The following is a 24793-nucleotide window of genomic DNA, read 5'->3' on the forward strand; positions in this document are numbered from 1 at the left end:
CCTCTACAGAGTAAACTCCTGGAATGACATTACAACCAAGCTTTAACCAAATTGCTGGAAGAGAACGCACTCCTCCACTCCACGCAGATGGGCTTCTGTTCCCATCACAGTACAGAAGCAACACTCCTGGCCTTCACCGAGGAAAGCAAAAGCAGTGACAGTGACAGTGGAGGCTCAGCAGCAATTATTGTGCATGACCTTAGTGCGGCATTTGACACCATCAACCACACACTGCTAAAAAACAGGATGAAGGACATAGGTATTCAGGGTGGGGCCTTGGAATGGCTTTGCTCCTTTTTAGAGGATCGATCGTTGCAAGTTATGGACCAGGTTGGCCTCTCTGACAGTCTACCCTTAAAATCTGGAGTGCCGCAGTGCTCTTCTCTGAGCCCGACTTTATTTTATATATATGTAAGGCAGCTTGCCAACATTATACAGGAATTTGACATCCTAGGCATTTCGTATGCGGACAACACCGAGCTGATGTCGCTCTGCCCAGGACGACCACCGGGGAATCCTCTCATTGGGCCCCTGCCTGACCAAATTGGATAACTAGATGTCTAATAGCTTTCTAAAATTGAACGGTGAAAAAAACGTATACATGATATTGGGCAACAAGTCCATTTCAAGACCCTTAAATCACTGGCCTTCCTGCATGGGAGGTCCCCAGTTCCTAAACTGGCTGTAAAAGACTTGGGTATATTGCTCGACAATGCTCTCTCAATGAACGTACAAGCAAACAAACTGTTGGGCGTATGTTTTGGGCTCCTGGGGACACTCAGAAAGCTACTAAAACTCATCCCGTAGCATCTCAGGAAAACAGTCATACAGTCCTTAATAGTCTCCCGCCTTGATTATGGGAACTCCCTTTACTTAGATTCCCCCAACTATGGGATCAAGAGGCTCCAGACTGTGCAGAACGAGGCAGCAAGGCTCTTGCTCAAACTCCATAGACAAGTGCCAGTGAGAGAATCCCTGGAAGCACTCCACTGGCTGCCGATAGCATCAAGGGTGCAATTTAAAGCCCTCTGCATAGCCCACAGGGCAATAAATAACAAAGGCCCACCCAAACTTAAATACCTGATCTCGGTCTATGCTCCCTCGAGATCTCTAAGGTCTTCTCACTCACAACTCCTCAGCACCACTAGAATAAAATAAACCAGATGGGTAGGCATATCTTTCTCCCACCTGGTACCAAAACTGTGGAATGCTCTCCCACTGGACATCAGAGGGCAGGCAGCACAATGAAATAAGTTTCAGGAAGAAGCTGGAGACCTGGCTCTTTCCATCTAGCCATTTGGGGGCCTTTTATCTCACATCACAGCTCTTATCTTCATGCGGGGAAGCCTCTGGGTAGCCATGCCCTATATAAATCACTTTCACTTTATTTAGCTGTTTAAAAAAAAAAAAATTAAAGCCATTGTCATTTACAATGTCAGTAGCTCAAACTCTCGTAAATGCGAGACCTGTTGCATTGCAAATGCTTGTTTATTTGAATCACCCACCGAAGGGTCCGCAGTGAGCAAACATATGACACTCCGTTTCAAATGAGTTCTCTACATTGAGGGGATTACCTCACACGGATCGCTAACCTCGTGTGTTAATTACATCTATTTCCAGTCCTCTCATACCAGCAGGTGATTTTTTTTTAAGTGCAATAAATAGTCTGTTTCGCTCCATGTGGTAATTCCATACTATAAGAATTTTAGTAAAAATCCTTTCCTCCTTGTTGCGTAATAAAACTGCGGACCCAATTTTTCAGCTTCAACCAGAGCTTTCCTATTGTTCCCTCTATTATGGAAAAGTGTGTTAAACGCATGGATGGACTTCTATAATTGTTTAACGAACCGGAAGAATAAAACACTGAAAGAATTATACAAACGGTTACTTGAAGATCTAATAACAGTTTTTATATTTGCTTTAGGACACTGGTCTGTGTGGCTATAACAGAAAGCCACCCTGCATGCCAGACTAGAGAAGATTATCAAACCAAATTATAAAAAGCATTAGGGGCACAGCAAATCTACTTGCAAATAGTCTCGACTTTCTTCACCTCCTTCAATTCATTGTCATACCGATGTTTTTATGTGGACAAAAGAACTACTGCACGCGGAATGCTTACCTCGCAGCAAACAAAAGATGGCAGCAGAGCATAACAAATCATTATTTCCTCGAATGGCTCGAGCTGTAGCGGGGACACATTTATCGTAACAATAAAATACTTTTATGCAGAGGTCGGAGTGAGGGGGTACGGAGAAGGAAGGGCTGCCCATGTTTTTTTTTTAATTTTCAAAAACTAGTGCTATGTGTTGTTTCACAACGACAGCCCCTGAACGGGTAAAGCCGACATTGAGCTGTCTCCCACTAAAAGGGAAAACGGGGCTCCTGTGTTGTGAGGCAGAGAAAGGGGCAGAGCTAATGAATAAACAACCCCGATCGCCAGGGGGCGGCTCCTGAAAGAAATGTCAATGTGTGCAAATGATTAATTAGCAAATTTAAAGACTGCTTCGGAACCCGTTTAGGTTTAAATTGATTATGTCAAACTGTAAGAGCAACAATATATATTCTTTTTGAGAAATAATGTAGGCTGTTACGAGCTGAGTTATGGAGTGTGTAGTTTTAATGGACACAAAAACATGTTTGCCCTCTTACTCTCTGTCTATTAATAAAAAACATATTTTGAAAGCATTTCTTTCATTTTAAACATGAAGTCTATTTCCAAATTTTCGAGCCACCTGTCTCCCACCGCACCAACCAGGATGCAATTCTCTGGTCGAACGGGTAGAAGGACAGACGGACAGGCAGACACAGTTACAAAATATGTTGTTGTTTTTATAGCCAGGTGTTTGATCCCGCTACCACTCTTACTGACCGCTCTCCCATTACACTGAGGATGATAGCTCACATACTTTTTCCATGCACTTCATGCTTGTGCGTAAGCTTCTCAGTAATCATTGTTCACCTGCAGGGTGTACAAATACCCGGTGGACCAGGCCTCTCCATGCCCCATGGCGCTGTCCCCCTTAAGAGTTTCTGCTGGAACTCTGCAAATAACAATTAACCCTGGGCGAAGCACTACGCTACGCTCGCGGAGTTTGCGAAGTTTGCGCAACTTCGCACTACGCGAGCTGCACGTAGCACCGTGCGAACACGCGTAGTGCAGCGTAGTGTAGTGCAGCGCTCATTTTTTGCTTGTTCGCGGTCCTGAACGTCATGTTCGCGACCGCGAGCAAGCAAAATGACATCCCGGCGAGATTCTCAACGTGGGGAGGTAAGGTTTCTCATTGTGAGAGGTTGCGCATACTTGCGACCGCTCTCAATGAGAAACTACCAGTTCGCGTTGAGAAAGCTGCAGCTCGAGTAATAATCTACTCGAGCAGCAGAAAACTACAGATCGCACTGTGCAAGATGCAGTTTTCAATGATTGCACAGTGCCGGATGCTTGTCCGCACTGTGCAATCATTGAAAACACATCTTGCACAGTGCGAACATGCTACTACGCAGCTCGCGTAATGCTACGTGAAGTTCGCGTAGTGCGAAGTGCACTTCGCGTAGCTTTGCGTATCGCTACTTCGCGAACTACGCCCACCCTTAATAACAATACAGATGCAGGCACTGTAGCACGCACTGAGAAGGAACAAGACGAAAGAGTACGTGAAAAGCGCCCAGTAAGCCAGAGCAATTCCAGTAGGATATGTGGCTGGTATACCCTCCCCACGTCCACGATATTTTCATCTCTAATTTACATCGATATCCTCATGATAACCGCTTCAAAGCCTTATCGGGGTAGTAAGCGCTATATAATGGAAAAGCGCAAAATATAATGAAGCGCGCCATTAGGACGCAGGCCCCCGGGAACCCGGCCACGCTTCCTTTGTGGGCCTCATCTATGGACTGGGCGTGACTACAGCAAGAATCACTTCCAGGGAAACGTCGTGATGTCACTTCCGGCTGAACCGGCAACAAAGAGGGGGAGGAATAGGCGTGGGCCTATTTGGGGCAACTTGCCCTGGTCCTCGCCCTCTCTTCCTTACGGCGCCGGCCCCGGTATGCAGGGGTCTCCCTGAATCTCCCACCCACCCGTCACTAAATGTAGAGATAGGGGAGGTGTTGGATGTGGAATAGAGAGTGGCGATAAGGAGGCCACATAAATTGCCTTTACATTGTTAAGGGGAGTCCTCTGCATACTACCTAGGCCAGCACTGAGGGGGAGAGACGGTAAGCTCAGCCCAGAGAGAATGGAGACACCGGCTGGGGCAAGGGCGCCAGTTTACAACTAGGGCATGAGGCATCCGCTCCTGGTTATTTCCTACGAGCCCCGATGGGCAGCCTGGTGGTGGAGGTGTGGGCCCCTCAGGTGGCGGACAAGGACCAGATGGCAAGGGCTCACCTCTCAAGGATGCAGGTGGGTTGCGCCATGCGTGGTTCTCAGTTAGTTGGGAAACGCGAGCCAGAAGGCCCCTTAGTGCTGGAGCAATAGACAACATTCTTTGTGTATATAAATTGAGTTCTGTCTGACTTGCTGATGGATTATGATGTTATTGTCAATTTAAATGTAAATATTGGTTAGCGATTAAATTTGATAAATCCATATCGTATCAAATTGTATGATTCATATATTGTCATGTTTGTGTGATGGTTTGTAATAAACATGGCCTCTGTAATCCACAGTTCTGGTCGTCAAGTATTGATTTGTGGTTTTGGATGGGGGCGGGTCAGGATGCCAACCTGGGTGGTCCGGGTCCTAATGCAATCAGAATACAATACAAGTCACAAAGATTGGCATGCTATACAAGCAGGAATCAATGATTATATGCTCAATAAAATACCTTTTTTCTACTTGCTCTAATTTAGGATCCAGAGTAATGGTGTCCACAGTCAGTTCCACTTTTCGAACACTCCCAAAGAAATCGGTAATGAGAACATTCTGGGGGTCTCTCTGAAACAGGTCGGTTCGATGTCCAGGGGTGGAAACACACAAACTTTTCGGGCATACCTGAAACTGAAATGTTATAGCCTACATTAAACAGAGTGGCTTGAATGTACAAGTTGCATTTCAAAGCAAACAGAGTGGTATTTGAGCTCAATACCGAAAAGTATATTTTCAAAAGCTTTCAACATTCAATTAAGTTGAGTACCTGTAACCAAAATAATGAACTTAATTATAGTCCACACTCATACGGTTTTCTCACAACATTGAGCAAACTTCTTTTAGTCTTTGACCACAGCAGGTGGTTATGTTTAGTGTAAGGCACTGATATGTTTTGCACAGTGGGGCGGAACAGGATTCCATATTAAGGATAGGTACTTAAATCTATTACAGGCAGCTCTCCACAACAGCGGACCAGCGTACCTAAACAACCACCTCTCCTTCCACGCACCCATCAGCTGTTCTCTCCCTGCTCACCGTCCCACGCATCTACAAGACCAGAACGGGAGGAAAGTCCTTCTCCTACCTGGCAGCCAAGGCCAGGAACGACCTCCACCTCCGTCAAGTCCCCACACTGCTCCAGTTCAGGAAGGACCTCAAGACCTGGCTCTTAGGATGACCCCAGCACTCAACGGAGCCGCTCCCCCCCCCCTTCCTCCCTCCCACGCCTTCAGACCCTCGCGGGTGAGTAGCTGCGCTTACCCCTGATTGTTTGATTGTAGCGCTACGTTAGAACCATTATAACAGATATCACCCATGAGTCACAAGTGTATAAATCAACCCCACAGTGCAGATAGGCAATAAAGAACAAGTTTAACATTTTGAAGACTGGTCAAAGACACGTAAAGCTTCAGGCTTAGGATTACTATTTAAAAACTGATACTTGTAGTGTATACATATTCCAGATTGCCACAATCCAAGTGTGGTATCTTGTCCAATGAGTTCTGAGACATCCACGAGAGAGGGAATTTGAGCTACTGGGAAGAGAGCTTCAGGAGGATAAAGTCTACCTCGAGATGTAGTGTGTTTAAGTAATTATTTAAAACCGTCACTTTGTAGAAACTTGCGCAATCAAGAGAAAGCACATACCTCATATTTACATAGCGCTTAGATGCTGTAAGGAGCTTGGGATATATATAGATGGTAATTATAAATGGACAACCATATGCTGCATGGTCGGACCTATCAAGATTATGCTTCGTTGATTGATGAGCATATATTTCTGGTCCTTCAAGAAGACATACATCTAAAGAGATCAAGTTGGAAAGGTCTTGTTGTTTTAGGAGAAGATACGTTCTACTCAGTCTTTGCTCCTGCACATGGAGGTGCTGGGAGGGCAGACTAACACCTGCTCAGCGTGGGAGAGTTACAGGCGGTGGCCCTTAGTTCTGCGTGTGCAAGGTTTCAGATTTTGCCTACAGAAAGATTAGGGCACATCAGAACAATAGCAGGCCAGGAAGAGGGTTCTCTTTAACTAGGTACAACATTTTAGAAAATCAATTTCGGTTCCTCTGGGAAATGCACATGGTGGTGATCGATTCCAAATGATCTGTATTTTAGCATCCAAATGGAGAGAGAATTGAGTCAAAACGGCACCATGGGAATCCTAGGACAGACAGGCTGAGTCCTGCCAGAGCCTTATGTATTATGGGGAAGTATTGAAATGCAATGAATGAATGAATGAGTAGATTTCGACAGCGCGCAGCTGCTGCGAGTGTGTCCCGGCGCCAAGACAGATGGACAAAAGAAGAATATCAACCACTCCGCAATCTGAACTCATGTGTTTTCATTTGCTTTCGAGATAAATTCTTCTCTGGAATGCATCTGAGTGGAGGAGGGCGCTCGTTTCCGTACTTGGCTGCCAGAAACGAGCTGGCTGAATGGCCACTCTTCTTCCATTTGGAGGGAATTATTATTATTTACTTATTATTTATTCAACTTGTTAAGCGCAACTGCCACCTTGCAGGTATCCTGGCGCTGAGCGGCTGAAAGTAGGGTGAGTCCGGGAGTGCTGTCTAGATCTTAGGGAAACACAAGGTTTTAACGTGTCTTCTAAACGGGAGAAGTTCTCTAATTTGTCTAATTTGTCAGGGAACTTTGTTCCACAATCTGGCTGCTGCCACTCCAAAGCATCAACCTCCTGACCTGACTTTCTTAAAGCTTGGCACCATCCAGCAATCGAGCAGACTGAGAGCGCAGTGGTCTTACAGGACAGTATTCAACAATCCTTTTGGACAGGTATTTGGTACCAGTCTTGTAGAAGGCAGAATGTGCCACCATCCGGGCTTTAATCATTTTTTTCACCAGTAGCCAGTGCAATTGGTTACAGGAGTAGGAGACTAAGGCATCTTTAGGAAGTTTAAACAAAAGATGAATTGCCTTGTTCTGTACCATTTGCAGACTCTTAATTAGGTAAAACGGGACCCCTAGGTACAGGATGGTAGCGTAGTCCACTCTTGAAAGGATCAGTGCCTGAATAACTGTTTTCTGGGCTTCCCACTGAGGGAGGATAAGAAATGGTCTTAACACCCTCAGTATCCTACAGAAGGTTTTAAGCACTGCTGAGATCTAGAATTTGAAGGACCGATGTGAGTCGATGCGCTCCCCTAAATTCTTGGCCACCTCAAGGGGGGGGGGTAAAGTGCAACTAGTCAACCAGGCACCTGACTATCGGAGTATGTGGTTGGTACTAGATAACAGTACCTCAATTTTCTCTGGGTTAGATTGTACAGAGTTGGCCTGAAGCCATCCCATCACTGCTACAATGCAGGCTGCAAATTGTGAGTTTCCCATGAATTCTTGTCATAAGACAGCAGAAGCTGGGTATCATCTGCATAGGAAACCACTTGGATACCAAGTGATTCAATTAGGTATGCCAGCGACATCATGTAAATATGAAAAATGTGGGGCTCAGGGCCGAGCCCTGTTGAACTTCACACTTGAAAATCTTCGCTTCAGAAAAAATGGCTTAAGCCAGTCGGCCTGTTCTGTATGAGCCAGAAAGGAACCCAGCCAGTCTGGGGCAATCCTCTCAACATCAATTGAAGCAAGGAGATGTAACAGGATCTCAAGTAAGATCGTGTCAAACGCCAGAGAGAGGTCTAATAGATTTTACGGCCAGCGTACACTTGATGGAGTCTGTCATTTCCATAAGTGCGGTTGTGGTGAGCCCTAAAGTCTGATTGTGCGGGGTGCAGGAGATTGAAGGCATCCAGGTAGATCGATTTTCAACTAACAGACAGGGAATGGTCCTCCAGGCTGTGGTTATGCTATAAGGCCGAATACATCACGATGAAAGTGAGTTAGGCAACATAGTTCTTGGCACGCATAGAGCTTGAATATGACTTAGTCACAGCCAGGTTCAGGGCAACCTCATGAAAAGACTGTGGTAAAAGGAGGATTCGCCCTTCACCCCCATCACGCCATAAGACAAAGTTGACAGAATGTCTTCTGGTACATGTTTGGTGACTGTTTTCACGTATAGTGTCACCAAGTAGGTGCAGTAAATACTAACCACAAGATCATCACCTTCTGTTTGGGTATTGTGAATGGCCTCAGGGAATCAGTCTAGCCAATTGATAGAGGAGTTTCTACTGGGCCTCAGAGCAATATTTTTTCTTCTAATCCTTAAGGCTGCAGCAATTAGGGTTCATCCAATAGTGTACGTTTTTCAGAGGCCACTAGCAGGTGTCAACCCCAGATCCCTCCTGCAGATAGAGGTGCACGTTGGGTGTTGTGTCTAGTGAAGTCGAGAGAATATTAAAGTGCATCAAATATCACTTCCTAAGCTGTTTAGTGAAATGACACCACTGATCTTTGTGGCCCTTCTTATAAGCACACATTTAAATTATGATCCCAGCGCAAAGAATAGATTGCACAAGTATCAAAAGTACGAGTTGTGTGATAAACTTTTCACACCCTCACAGATTATCCCTGATAAATTCCAGAAGTTCAGTGGAAAAGGCAGAACATGTGGTTTTCATTGTGTTAACATATTATGCGGGTTTTTCTCATTTTCAAGTTAAAAACTGGTAAATTGGTAAATAATGAACTTTGGCATAATGATATTTACCACTGGTGCAAAATACCCCACCCTATACCAACCAAATTGTAATAAGGGTCTTAATCTCAGGATCGTGGCTTTGAAGCCTTGTACGAGTCATTTGGGGACGTGAGGCGCATCCCTCAAGAATAAATAAAAATAAAAAAACAGACTTTCAAGAGAACACTTGAATGCAGAAAATAAAAATGAACTGACAATCTCATATTATAAAGGACTCGTTTTAAAAAAAAAATCAAAATAACTATTGAGCAATGCACAGAATGGTTACACAAGAAGCACGTTCTGATTTCCTTCTACTAAATGTGCAACATGTGCATATTCAGTACCTTTGTCTGTCTAAAAAGATTTTTTTTAAATGGACATTTTGTAGTTATGATATGCCTTCACCAAAGGCGTCCCATTTGTTAAGTGGGTAGAATTCTTTGTCTACTAAAGCTTTTTCAGTTTTAAATATTGGCCTCGTGCCATTTCTAAAGCTGCAAGACTGCATTCCAGAAATAATGCTTTTCCTATAAAGTTGTGATGATTGTGTGTTTAGTGGTTTTAAGTGATAAGTCACAATGCACAGCATATGATCATTTGACTATTTATTCTTGTTTTGGTTTTTGTTAACGTGTACTTTTACTAAAAGCATTTCTTCGTCAACTAGCACTTGCAGACTTGTATTGGAATAGTGCTTAGTCAATCTAAGCTTTCATCCTACAGGCTGAACATTAGAAGCTGAAAGGGGAGTTTAACACATTCATTGTAAAAGAGAAACATTAACAGCACATTATAATACATATGCATATACAAAAATTGGAATCCTGCCAAGACAGCAAAGGGAATAAATTAACAGTTCAGCTAAACGTCAACACTCTTTAACGCGGGTTGTTTCAGATGAGTACAGAAGCCGCCCAGTCCCACAGCAAAGGAACAAAGATTTCTTCTTGCACGCCAGCCGGCTCCACCGCAAATGGCTTCAAAGACCACAAGACTTACACATTCCCTTTCATGTGAACGGCTAACGGCTCGAAACACCGGAACCTTTTATCTGAAACTTTTTGTTCCTCGGTAACAGAAGCACACGAAGCACTTCCGCGAAATTCAACTACAGTTCTTAAATGCGTTTTAGTACAAAGTAGGAAAATAGGCCACGCGTCACATAATTGCCATTAGTGAGATTGTTGGGCAGAATTGCCTAAGAAACAAAGGCTTGAATTCTGGTTTATCATCATCAGTAGCTAAAAGTACAGAGAGAGACACTCGCTTATCAGTGGCGGCTGGTGACATTTGAAATTGGTGGGGCGTAAACCTATTGTGGTACCCGACTGCGGCTAACCAGCGTAGCGAGGATGCCCAAAGAACCTACAGGGGGTTCGAGGGGTTCTCCCCTCGAGAAAGTTTTGAAAAAAGAGTGGACAAATGGTGTATTTTCAAGCAAATTTAAGAAAGCAGGAAGGATAATAAAGCAATACAATTGAATTAATCATCATTTGAGAAATTGCCACATTTTATGAGCTATAGAGGACAATATTTGCGTATGCTGATGATATAATTTGCCCCTATTTACTTGTGAACACACTGATACACTTGTAACTGTTTTGTGCAATATAAAAAACATTTGCTCATGCAATGCAAGCAAAAACACGCATAGGGAGCACGGAGGATTATGCCCAGAACTGGCGTCTTATGCACACACTATATCTGTGTATACATGCTAATGCTATTAGACGTCAGCTAAAGGTCTACTCACTGAAAAGCATAGGTTGTGGCCAAAACAGCAGTATTAAACAAACTGGACTGAAATGTATTTAAAACTAGTGCACAACCTATGGACCTAGCATAAAACTGTGGGCAGGCCTGGCTTCAGCAGCAAAAATATGCAAGAACATGCAATATCCGTCTTGCGATGAAACTGAAAATGACACGACCAGTACAGACAAAAGCTACTACTCTCATCACCTACCAACAGTAATGCCTAAAACAAAAGATGACATCTTGTGAGTGAACGGACAAACAGAATCGAATGTGAGGAGACCAGGAGGCAGAACGCAAAACCTGCATTGATGACAGCTCCGTATGCGGGCGGAAGGTTGAAAAGAAATACATGCATATATTGTTCAGACTGCCATTAAATAACACTACAGCTGGTCTGCACTGGTAACCACATACCTTTTCTGAGAAGCCAGTGTGGGTGTACACAAAACGGTAGGTACTACACAGCCTAACCTCCTCATACTACCAGATAAACATCCACATTGAGAGGGGTTGGGGAGTGAAGAAACATCACAGAACAGCTTGGCACGTACCGCGGGGAAATGAGCTGGTCTCCTTCTCGTCCCTCTAGTAACAACGCAATGTGTCACTGCCTCTATCTCTAAATGTCCCCTGTAGAGCGATTCCTTCCACGCCTGCTCCGTTTACCTGCTGCTGCCGAAGGCCTGTGCTGCAGGCCCAGAGCTGCTTCTGACACAAGGGCACAGGCTGAGCACACCCTAGCAGCGACTGGCGTATGTGTGATGGCTGCACACGTGGCAGGATCCACGGCAGCCAACTGGACCAGTCCTGCGTTTTCAATTAACAAATTGGTGTATTCTGGGGGACGTAGTCTCGTTTCACTTGAGTCACATGCACATGCACGATTACAAAAACAGTTTATATGCTGAGAACCCCATTTGCTTTTTTACTGGTTTGGTTGAAAGTTAGTTAGGAAAATGTGAATTATTTTAACAAATACATCCTCTCCAAAAGGCAGCATGCTAATATTTGCTTCGATGTAAGAAATAAAGTTACATCTTCATAAACACTTAAAAACAAAGATTAATGATTCGTCAGAAAGCTATAAAGAAGTTTGTTGTTTTGAAAATAGGGTGTAATGTGTAATCAACTGGACGTCCACGTTTTTTTGAGCGCACAATGTGTGGGGCATGCCGTATACCAAAAATCGCAAAGGTCCTGAGTCTGGTGTGGGTGGGTTTCCTAACATGACTGCTCATCATGCATTTGAAGCCAAGCACCCGCTGAGTCACACACGAGCCGTCTGTGCAGACAACAAAGCATCGACCTCTTGTACAATAAACAACCAGCGCCCCGCAAAGTTGCCCGAATATGCACTCTCCTAACTTTAGTCCTAAAACGTTTTACCCTCTTGTTTCTCCTCTTTGGCACATCACACCCCCACAATACGAATTTTGTTTGCACTGTAGTCTACAAAATAAACCATTTCAGATTTCAAGAACAAACGCACTGTAACCTTTTTTTTTAAAGATATTTGGGTGTGCCCAATTAAAGCAGTGTGTGACCCAGCAGACTCTTTCTGCTCTCAGGGACCAATTGAGGAGTTAACGTGTCCCACTGGAATGTGCAGGCGAAATGTATCCCGTCGCCGCCTCGTTTGTACCTTGAAAATGCAAAATAAAGTGATTTAAAAAAATGGAAGACTCTGGCCCCTCTTCATAATCTGAAGGGTGCTCCCACATTTTGCGTTGCCCCACTGCATAGAGATGCCATGTCTCTACAAAGTAAGTCAGCCCTACAGAGTGTGAGTTTTAAAACAGCTGTGCGTTTTTGTTTGTTTGTTTGTTTGTTTGCTTCATGCCAAACCAGACCGGAGGGCTATACAAACTCATTGCTTTTTTCTCATGCATCAAGCATGAAGCTTCTGACTTAAGAAACATGCTGCAGCGCCAGTTTCCGGGCTAGTGCGGATCGAGGAGATGCGGCGTAACGGCCAGAGCTGCCGATTTTGGAAGCGGATGTTTAGGTTCGGAACCCGACGTCGGCTAAAAGTCCAGTGCTTCTGAAAAAATCACTTAATCGCCCATGCGCAAAAAAACATCTGCACCTGTATAATGTAACCTGGTGCTCAAATAAAGTGCTCTAATGCCTGCAGCCGAGTTCGCGCTACATAAAATTACATAAAATGTTTGCATATGCAAGCTGCAAGGTCTTTCAATTAGATAGGGAATTGCCCAGGATTAAGTGTGTGCATGAGTCCACTGTCCACGTCATTTTTATGGTGCTGTTTCCCACTAAAACTGTTGGACACACTGTTAACATGAACATTACACTGGGCGGTATCTTTCTTACTGTGCGGCTCTCGTGTTTACATAGATAACATTTTCACAAGCAAGCAGAGGTAATGATTCCAGTAGAAGTGGTTCTGGTGCATCTAACTTGGAACACGGTAGGGAGGTGTGTGAAGCTGTTTGCGCCTCAAAAACTAACTTACCTTACCGCCGGTCAGCGCCGCATCTTCTTCTGGGACCTTTCACTTTGGCGCCTTCACACTGGAGCGGAAACCCGCCCTCCGTCCTCAGCCAGTCCTGCAGGATTGACACAGGGCATGGTTGCTTTCTGCCCGCCTGCCCATTAGGAGAGCGAGGTTTCGCTCTTTTAGTGGGCATGCGCCAACCGAGCAGGCACAAGTGCGCTTGCGTGGGCAAGGCCGAAAAATGTGCCTCCGTGCCCACTCATGCGCACCTGTGTGCTGCTGGCTGCAGCCTTCCCCAGACAATGCCGTATGCCTGTCAGTCAACATGACACAGGACCGCCCACCCCTTTCAGACTCTGAAGGGGGTGGGCGGTCCTGTATCATGCTGACTGACAGGCATGATGCATTGCCCCTCCCCTGAGAGTTTACTTTAGTTAAGTGCAGTACGCCGAGGGAGCTGCGGGTGCAGGCGGGGGGGCAACGCCCCAACGCCCCCAATGGACGGGCCGCCACTGTCGCTTATGCACATGACACACCCACATTCCAGGATACAACTCTCAAGTTCATGACTAGATCTGTTGGTTGATTTCCCTTTGGGCTTTTTATCCAGTCGATGCAATTCTTGACATCCTTCAAACTGAAGCAGCAACTTGATGAACTTGACCTTCAGGTTAATAGAAGAGGAGAAACTCCCCAACTCGAACTCCTTCTGATAGCTAAGTCTTTTAGGAAGAGCATAACATCAAGTCAAGGATACCCTTCACTACTGAATGTCTAGAAGAACTATTGAGAAATGCAAAGAAAGTATAGGTACAGGCTACAGCAGTTCATCTGTTGGCTAGACTAACTTGTATTATAACAAGTTTCCACATAGCCCGATTAAGTACGATGAAAAAGGTCGATTTGAGAGATCTAAGGCGCAGTAGTGGCTGCTACGGGGTAGCAGTGATGGGGTGGGGAGGGAAGGGGGGGGTTGAAAAAAAGGGGGGGGAGAAAGAAAATTAAAACTTACCTAACCGGCAGCAGCCTTTCCTCTGTTCTTCTTGCCACGAAGCAGGAATAGGAAGCACCCAGGTTTCCAGACTCCTCTAGCTAACCACAATGCTGCTGATAGCAGCGTCGTGATTGGGCTGAGCCCCGTGGTTCGGCGCTCAGATGTGGACTGCGGGCCTGTGCATGTTCTTCACCCAGGCTGTGCATTATAGCCCGTGGAGAACATGCAAAGTGCGCATGACGGTTTGGACAGCGGGCCAAATCATCAAGCGCACTTGCAGAGTGCCACCACTCCTCCCCAGCTCAGTGAGAGGCCCGGCCACCACACCTACAGAGCCGCTGGGGTAAAATAAAATTATAATAACATGGCATTATTATCATTTTTTTTTCTTGTGGGGCGACGCTCCGCTGCCTTAGAGGAGCCGTCCTTGCGAAGTAGAAAGGTACTGACAAACATTTTGAGTATAGCTAAATTCAAATACTCAAAGGAAATTACTAGGATGATCTGAGGAATGCTCTCCAGAGTGCCCACGTGTTTAACTGGCACACAAGATGCATTTGTTTCATATTTCATACACTTAACACAGAGTGCAGGCACATTCATGCATCCACATTCATCTTTTAAGGAGAATGTCAACCAAAATCCAGCAAGGTGTGGTTTTTAGGTCTCGTCCTACGCAACGCGCATGCGTTGCATAGGAGGGGACCTAATGCCATCGGCAGAGCTTTTTTAGCAAAGAAGTGCACACGTTGCATTGCTTGCAATGCAACGCGTGCACATCTTGGCAATTTCCTTTCAGGAGCGCGCGCGCCATATGGTGGCGCCATATGGTCACACACTCCCGAAAGGAAATCGCCCATGCCCCCTCCCCCTGCTGCTACTTTCACTGCCGCACGGCCAATGCTTGTTTTGTTTGGATGACACTGACTCACGGAAACCTCCAGTGATGCTTGGTGTTCATTCCGGTTTCGGCTGGATACGGCACTACTTAATGGCGACCTTTACTGCTCCTCATTGTAATTTATTTTACCACGAAGCGAAGCAGACTCGTGCTGTGTTGCGGTCCGCGCGTTTCATCATCACACACAGAGGGGAACTCTTCTAATCTTACGGTAATACTCTGACCAAATCGCTGCCCATATCTGCCACCTTGTTTTTCACAGATAACTAATTACGGTTCCTGTCATTGTAGGAATCCACTCCACAATCACAGAGCATCAAGCACTGCTGCGCCACATTTTTCGAAAGATCAACCCAGATAATTAGGAAGAGCTCCTCTCCTACGCGACCAAGTTTACAATTTCTAGTTTTTTTTAAATGAAACATGACCAGAGTAAGCGCCCTCTCCCCGTGTGCCGGGCGTCATTTTACTGGGTCTTAGCGTTCGCCCTTTGACTGGTGTTCCTTCATTTGTTCCTGTATCAGGCACAGTTGGGAAGCAGAAGGAGTTTTCTACCTGGGCTGATTTCCGAGCGCACCACGCTGCTCTGCATTCATATCAGCTGCCCGAGATCACAATGAGAGACAGGTATTCTCTTCTATACCCTACATCCTGCTTCCGAGCCCTCTAACGGGGAACGGAGCCGATTTTAATAATTACTTTTGTCTCAGGGAGTCCTGCGGAACATGGGTTACCCGACGGGAATTTAAACAGGCACATACTTTATTATTTATTTTGTAGTTTTAAATTGCCCATTTATCCTTTGCAGTGAATGAACACTGCACTTAAGTCGCCACTTGCTTAAGATTTCACTTTAAGAAGCCCTTCGTTGCTTTCAGTTCCTATCCTGCACAGTGCAGTGTTGGTTCTGGGATGGAAAGATGTAACTTCCATTCACCCAGTGATGATGCTGAGCATATCACAATGATCAGTGTTTGAAAATGTGCTGCCTACTCGCCGTCTTAGGACACCACGATCTGGTAGAAGAATAGGGACACAATTGAAATATTATATTTTACGGGTTGAAAGCGTTATTGTATTTCTCATATCCTCAAAAGGTACCCCAGTTCTAGATGTATGATCCCAATGTGCAGTAAATCCACATTGAAACAATGTTGCGCACAGCTGTTCGCCCCATCTTACGTCTGCCATCTTCAGCCATCCCAAGATTTTTATTCAATATCACTTGTTACATGTTTGGATTCATACGGGCACACCAAAAGTACAAGTGCCAGGAGGCAAAGTGCTATGGTTTAAAAAGCCACGATTTAATGGAGGTTTCAAACATGACTACTGGGGAGTTGAATTGAGTACTCTGTTACCCAAAGGGTGACCTGTTGCTAAAGGATTGACTGCTAAAGGTTAAGAGGGTTATTTATACCACGGCGGATAGCTAGCCAGATCAGCAGAGGTCATGGCCTCTTCCTCCCCGGAGAAGGACTACTTGCCGTATTGAGAGATCGCTGCTTGGCAGTTGATAGTTTAGTTTCTTTGTAAAAGTTGGCAGTATTGCCTCAGTTACTTACTGGTAACCTTCATAACTTCAAGTTCAGATCTTCCTCATTACAGTAATTATTTAATGAGCGCACGCTCCTGTGGACAGAACCCCCAAAAGCAAAAATGTTACACTTAATAGTTCCCATCGGTCCAAGGTGGTCACCACCCGCTTCCCTCATTTAAAAAGTAGAAGGCCCATCCCGCTTACTGCAATTGTAACATTTACAACAAGGGGTGGTGAGGGACAGAGTCTCTGAATTAAGCAGAAAGCTCTCACCCAGTCAAGAGATCAGGGCTAGATCCAACACCGTTTTTCAGCTCACTGCACCATCCCAGTTTCAGAACCTGGCTGTATGCAAATTAGTCTGTTCCTGTCCCAGTGCATGATGGGAACAGGGCAAACCAAACTACAAAAGCCAATTCTTACACTGGGAAGGAAACACGCTCCCGGAGACCGGTTTCTGGCATTACAGCCGTCTTCGGCCCGGTTTGCTTGAATCCTGATGGTGCAATGAGCAAGGGTCTCACATCTGAGAATACCCTTCCACGCTTAGGGTGGACAAAAATATTTACAACAAGGGGTGGTGAGAGACAGAGTCTCTGAATTAAGCAGAAAGCTCTCACCCAGTCAAGAGATCAGGGCTAGATCCAACACCGTTTTTCAGCTCACTGCACCATCCCAGTTTCAGAACCTGGCTGTATGCAAATTAGTCTGTTCCTGTCCCAGTGCATGATGGGAACAGGGCAAACCAAACTACAAAAGCCAATTCTTACACTGGGAAGGAAACAAGCTCCCGGGGACCGGTTTCTGGCATTACAGCCGTCTTCGGCCCGGTTTGCTTGAATCCTGATGGTGCAATGAGCAAGGGTCTCACATCTGAGAATACCCTTCCACGCTTAGGGTGGACAAAAATATTTACAACAAGGGGTGGTGAGGGACAGAGTCTCTGAATTAAGCAGAAAGCTCTCACCCAGTCAAGAGATCAGGGCTAGATCCAACACCGTTTTTCAGCTCACTGCACCATCCCAGTTTCAGAACCTGGCTGTATGCAAATTAGTCTGTTCCTGTCCCAGTGCATGATGGGAACAGGGCAAACCAAACTACAAAAGCCAATTCTTACACTGGGAAGGAAACAAGCTCCCGGTGACCGGTTTCTGGCATTACAGCCGTCTTCGGCCCGGTTTGCTTGAATCCTGATGGTGCAATGAGCAAGGGTCTCACATCTGAGAATACCCTTCCACGCTTAGGGTGGACAAAAATATTTACAACAAGGGGTGGTGAGGGACAGAGTCTCTGAATTAAGCAGAAAGCTCTCACCCAGTCAAGAGATCAGGGCTAGATCCAACACCGTTTTTCAGCTCACTGCACCATCCCAGTTTCAGAACCTGGCTGTATGCAGATTAGTCTGTTCCTGTCCCAGTGCATGATGGGAACAGGGCAAACCAAACTACAAAAGCCAATTCTTACACTGGGAAGGAAACAAGCTCCCGGGGACCGGTTTCTGGCATTACAGCCGTCTTCGGCCCGGTTTGCTTGAATCCTGATGGTGCAATGAGCAAGGGTCTCACATCTGAGAATACCCTTCCACGCTTGGGGTGGACAAAAATATTTACAACAAGGGGTGGTGAGGGACAGAGTCTCTGAATTAAGCAGAAAGCTCTCACCCAGTCAAGAGATCAGGGCTAGATCCAACACCGTTTTTCAGCTCACTGCACCATCCCAGTTTCAGAACCTGGCTGTATGCAAATTAGTCTGTTCCTGTCCCAGTGCATGATGGGAACAGGGCAAACCAAACTACAAAAGCCAATTCTTACACTGGGAAGGAAACAAGCTCCCGGGGACCGGTTTCTGGCATTACAGCCGTCTTCTGCCCGGTTTGCTTGAATCCTGATGGTGCAATGAGCAAGGGTCTCACATCTGAGAATACCCTTCCACGCAATTGTAAAGCCTCTTTCCAGTGTCTAAAGCTGTAGCTTTTCTGGGTTGGGAGGGATAAAAAATCATGACTGTGGCAAGAAATATCTGAACTTAGAGTATTGAAGATTACCAGTAGGTAACCGGGCATTACCTCCTCATCTGTCTTCTTCATAGCCTCAAGACATGCTGCCCGTCCCCTCTCCCTGCTCCGTCCCGCACAAGTTGCCGCCTATGATGCACATTAGCTCTCGGCCTGGTCACTGTCACGATGCAGAGAGGGCTGTTATGGTTCACATGCTAGATGGCCACGGCTTACCCTGCTTGACATGTGCTCCACCGGCACCTGTCAAGATATGTTGTAGATGAAACTGTACACCGAAGGCTTGACTTTCGGCTGAGTGAATCTGAAAGATCTTCGCGGCAATTTTAGAGTGGTACGTACTTTACATTTAGTGAGGTGACTGGCTATTCCACCAAAGATGCCTTTTTAATACCCCCTTTTTGTTACGTATTTCAGGATAAGGATATTTCTTTATAAGCGGAAAGGTAACTTTCTTTTAGTCTATACCAGTTTTTCCACATTACACATTTTTCATTTTGCAAACCAAAACATGTTATTTAGTTATATTAAACATATGTAATATGAACACAAGTTTTTCTTTACGGCAGCAGGTTCTCGGTCTCCTTTTTTTGTATTTTATAGAAAAGATATTGTTTCTTGTATATGACGCGTTGCAGTGTGCATTCAGGCATATTGCTTCACTCTCTGATTCCTAAACAAACATGTTGGTCTTACTGTTGCGCACCACGAGAACTTTACTTTAGGGTTGCTGTGGTCAGCTTGGCCAGGAAAAAGTATAACTGACGATCATCCTAGAAGTGATGCGATTTCAGGTAATTTATTTTATTTTTTTATGTTTAATAAAGATCTTGAGTTTAGAGGGTGGACAATGGCTGATATTCAGAGTGCTAGCCCCGGTGGAAAATATTGAATCAACTACTGCAATAATGGGGGATAGGTGCCCAAGTGCTATATAATCACAAGCGAGGCTCAACAATCATTCAAGTTAAACAATGAATTTGTTGGGGACTGATGAGGTTACAAACATTAGCAAATATTAGCAAAATGGGAGGGAGGTAGTTAGAAAAAGTTCTTGTAGGCCTCAAAGAGAAAAAACAGACTTGAACATTGTAACACATTGCATATTGTTTTCCTCGTGGTGGATGAAGTGCTAGAGGATCTTAATGTGGTGGCCAGGCTCTAAATAGCCTGAGTTGCTACTTAGAGTTCATTCAAGCAAGATGTACATTTTTGTCTCCTCCCACTACAAATGCAACAATCATGTTGGTGCAGTAGAGGAATGCCTGTGACATGGATTGAGTCCCAGAGCAGGGAGGCCTCTGTAGTCAATAGGAGCAAGCCACGTGCACCATCCTTTCAGAGCATGACTACTGTCAGACCACCAGGCTGCACATGACTAACAGTAGTGGCAGAGATACATATTATGGCGCAAAAAGCCAGCTTGTTTACCTGTCTATGTCCGGAAATTCGCCTATCACTTCTCCCACTTTTCTAAATTTTTCTACCAGTTCCCAGGAACCTTATTACTTCATCCATCCACAAGTGGCAAGAATGTTTTATGTGCACTTTCCATCATGTAGCATGAGGGGACTGTTTGTGATCCATGTGGCCAGTCACTGGGATCCATTTTGCATTTGCTACATCCTAGTGGTGCAAACAATAAAAGACTGAGGAAAGCCCAGGCAGCTGTATGACTCCTCCATGACATTCAAGGACTGCTTTTTGCTGGGCCAGATTGTTCAGTGTGCAGGGGAGGAGAATACCTGTGAAAATATTTTTTGGCGCAGACTGGTATCACTTCTGCAGAGTGTCCCAACTCTAATACGCCATGATGGAATTTGGGCTTCTATATTTCGGGAATCTCATAAGGTTAGTGTAAAAAAGTAGAATCTACTATTATGGTTACCCCCACTTTGTGCGAGATGCTAAGCTGTGTTATGACTAGTCTGACTGGGATCCTGCTAATCAGCCCCCCTGTCTATCTGCTTTCTCTCTAAATTGTTGTGTTGAGTACTTAGATTGGATACTGGGGTACCCTTATGTAGGAATGTAGGATCCTTCTGCATGGTTACCCCCACCTCTTGCCTGGTAATAAACTGTGTTTTTACAAGTCTGACTGTGATCCTGCTAATCAGGACCAAGTCTATCTGCTTTCTCCCTAAAGTGCTGTGTTGAGTACTTAGGTACAGACCAGACTGGATACTGGGGTACCCTTTTGTAGGAAGGTAAGACCCTTCTGCATGGTTACCCCCACCTTTTGCCTGGTAATAAGCTGTGTTTTAAGTAGTCTGACTGGGATCCTGCTAATCAGGACCCCAGTCTATCGCCGTTCTCCCTAAACTTTTGTGTTCAGTACCTAGGTACATCCCAGAATGGATACTGGGGTGCCCTTGTCAGTCCCTAGTATATGGTACCCATGTACCCAGGGCATAGGTACTACAGAGGTCTCCCATGGGATGAAGCATGCATTATGCAACCCATGGGAGATCATTCAAAATGGACCTACAGGCCTGCCATTGCAGCCTATGTAAGTTGGTGCATGCACCACTTACTAAAGATATAGGTTTACTATATCTAATGGTCACTGCACTTAAAACCTATAAGTCACCCCTATAGCAGGCCTTTACAATCCTGAGGGCAGGGTGCTTGGTTCTAAGTAAGAGGGTGCCCCTGCACGAGCAGGACACCCCTGCAGCCTACAGAGTCCATTCTCACAGGCTGTCAGTGAAGCAGCCATATATTATATAGAGGGGCATCGAGTAATAGCGTGATGACCATCTCGAAAACGGCTGCAACAAATCCGATCATGGGTGGTATCAAACATGTTGGAATCATACCCCCACACTGTAAACGGTGTGGGAGGTATGATTTCAAACACTGGAAGAGCCCTCCGTTAAGCTCTCAGTGTTCCCAGTACCAGCCTTCTTGTCCCGGACAGCACAAAATGGTTGCTGCCGACCAGAGACATTTCTGCCCTACTGCTGCTGGACCAAGCTCGAGCAGGGGAAGCCAGAACAATAAGCATCCTGTCACAGGGAGGTGTGACCACCTCCCAGACAGGATTTCGTATATTAGGGCTGGGTGGGTGCGCTTGCCAAAGTTTGACAGTCTGCATGAGGGGTAGATTTGGTGTCCCTGTGCATAGCCCAGATCAAACCAGTCCTGGGAGCTGTTGGCTCCCGCTCTGGTGCAAAAGTGGACTAAGGACATGGTGTCCAGACCCTCCCCTGGGAGTGTCCGCTGAATCTACCCAACCCTTTCCCCAGGTTACTTGAGGGCTTACCTGGGTGAAAGTCCCTAGGTGCGTCATGGGATAAGATTCAAATGGAAATCAATGCACTTCTACAGTATGGGCACTCTGGACTTCGTTTGGGCCTATCCTATCTTCGTCTCCCTTCCAGTCTGCTGCATCATCTGTGCATTATATAGGAACCTTCCAAGGCCTGTGAAGCATCAAGGACAACCAAAGTAATCTCCCTTGGAGTGAAGGACTCACTCCCTGCATTCACAGGCACTGAAACAAAGACAACTCGTCTGCAGATCCAGAGCTCAACCGGACTCCGTGGGCTCTGCAACACAGGTGGTTGTTTTCCTCAGCCCCCAAGACCTGCTCTACCCACTTACCTACTTTGAGGCCAGTAGTCCTTGTGGGGGTTGCAATAACTGAACCCTTGGGTAGAGCGTCCCCTTTGCAATTGCAAAGGCTTGTTCACATCTGTGCAAGAATATCTCCATGCTCCAAGTAGCCCCAACCTCGAGCACCTCCTGAGACCAGAATCTTCAGCCGCACACTGCATTGTGTGCATCATGGCCGGCATCTTTTGCTGAGTTGCTGGAGGTCCTATCACGACTCCTGTGCCTTCGGCCTGTGGGTCACCTTTGTTTTCCTTGGGCTCCCCAGATTGCTCAGAGCCTGCACTGACTCCCCTGCTTGTAGTGAGTATCCTGGACCTTGCTGGTCCTTACTGTGCACCTTCTTGACTTGCTGCATTTGCCAAGTTTTGTTGGTGCTCCCACCAGACACTGACCCTTAGCCCTCGACATCCTTCATGGGACAGCTTGTATCTGGGTCCTGGTCATCCTCAGCATTGCCTGGTCCTCGCAGCTGCGGAGTCAAAGTCACCGTCATCTTTCCTGAAGTACCCGACATCTGAGGGCATCCGTCTTCCAAGTCTCCTGGTCACCCCTGAGTGACATAGACACTGTCCTCTCTGCTTTCAGGTACTCCTCTTCAAGAATCCACGTTTGGATTCCAATGGACACTTTCTCCTCTTCCAGCAACAGCACTTTCTTGAAGTCCTCCACTGGGTTTGACGGCGGTTTCCGACGCCACTTCACTCGTATGCACCCGGCTTCCCTGGCACAGGTAACGTGTGTACTAGGGTATCCATGGGTGGAGTGCCCCTCCAATCTTCTGTCTTCCACTGGCTTTCTTCAGGTTCTACTGAGAAGGGTCCCTCATCTTCAAAAATCCAATTGTAACTTGCACATAGACTTGTACAAAGCACGTGGTCATGTTCACACACTGCACATGCTCTCCGTGGGGTCCCTATCTAGTTACCTTGGGTGGTTCCGTGGGTCCCTAGCAATTCTACATCCTCTTGACACTGTCCTGACTCGAGTCATGGTTCTTATTCCACTTTCTTAGTATATGGTTTGGTCCCCCTCTGAAGCCACTGTGTATTTCGTGCTATTGCCTGTGTTTTTGCGTTGTAGTTAAGCAGCGCAGATTAGTCGGGTAATGAAATGTGATATGGCTCCAGTATCATCCCCACTAACATTCAAGATAGAAATTGCCTTCAGTGTACTGGTATTAGTATCTGCTTTGCAATTGTTTTGTATATTTTTGAATATTTAAACACTTAGGGCCAGATGTATGACCATTTTTAGCAGTTGCAAACAGAAAATCGTGATGTTTGCGAATGAAAAGGGTTGTAGCATGTACAAAGCCTATTTTGAGAGTCAGTAACCTATTAGTGACTTGCAAAATTGGGTTTGCGAGTCACTATTAGGAAGGGGCATGCCAAGGGCGTCCATTCCTAATTGCAAGTCGCAGGGGGATGTATGATTGTGTTGCAAAAACAAATGCAGTTACCACCAATTTCAAATTGATGGTAAGTCAGTGGCAATCGGGAAGGGGTCCCGGGGGACCCTTCTCCCTTGTGTTTGGAAGCAAAAATATTTTTTAGAGCAGACAGTGGTCCCATGGAAAGAAAACTTGACTTTTTGTCTTTTAAACGCACCTCGTTGTCCTTTAAAGAAACGGGCTGCATTTGAAAAAAGATGCTTTATTTAAAAAGCAAAAGACACACAAATGATGGCTGGAATGCAGAACAAATCAAAACGTTCACCCCCAGTCAAGAGATCTGGGTTAAATCTATAATTCTTTTGCTCACCATGCCACCCCAGTTTAAACCTGGCCAAATGCAAATCAGTCCAGACCCTGTGATTCATGGGAACAGTCCAGCCCGAACTGCCAAGCCTGGTCCTCCCTGGACCAGAAACAAGCATCCTAGTACCGGTTTCATGGTTTCACCCCTCATCAGACAAGACAGCTTAAATAAATGCAGTTGCACAGTGAGCCCGGGAACCATGGCTGGGCATGCCCGGCACACTTAAGGGTGAGAAAGCAAAAGAAAAACAATTAATGGACAGAATACAGAAAAAAATCTAAACATTTATCACTAGTCAAGAGATCTGGTTAAATCCATCATTATTTGGCTCACCATGCCACCCCAGTTTAAACCTGGCCATATGCAAATCATCCTTGACGCTGTGCCTCATGTGAACAGTCCAGCCAGAACTGCCAAGCCTAATCCCCCCTTGCCCGGAAACAAGCATCCTAGGACCGGTTTTGGGCTTTCACCCCTCATCAGTCGCGGGTGAGATGCCAGTTTGGGAGGCAGGAGACGGCACGTATCAAGGTGCCTCCCAGCTACATACTCAGGAATCATGATGAGTCTAGCTTCTCCCTAAACATATGGGGACCCAATGGAGAATAAGCGGATATCCACACCAGGAATCTATACGGTCCTATATGATGATTCTCGGCATGCTTCAGGGCTCAATACGTTAACAGTACAAAATTATGCCCTGATAAAGTCCACACGAAGTTGATGAAACCCGTGGCTGTTGTATGTCATTCCTATGAGAAATAAAGATTATTTTGGACTC

The 24793-nt window shown here is 45.7% G+C and overlaps 1 protein-coding gene across 1 annotated transcript in view; it reads right to left on the reverse strand.

The window, feature by feature from the left end:
• The window catches only part of PIGK (phosphatidylinositol glycan anchor biosynthesis class K), a 477281-nt gene that overhangs the window by 228057 nt on the left and 224431 nt on the right, over nt 1–24793 (reverse strand). Inside the window, exon 9 of the mRNA XM_086954133.1 lies at nt 4830–5002. Within this exon, the coding sequence (XP_086810259.1) occupies nt 4830–5002 (173 nt within the window). The remainder of the gene's footprint in view (nt 1–4829; nt 5003–24793) is intronic.

The sequence above is a fragment of the Lissotriton vulgaris genome, chromosome 1_1, assembly GCF_964263255.1.
Source record: "Lissotriton vulgaris chromosome 1_1, aLisVul1.2, whole genome shotgun sequence".
NCBI lineage: Eukaryota > Metazoa > Chordata > Amphibia > Caudata > Salamandridae > Lissotriton > Lissotriton vulgaris.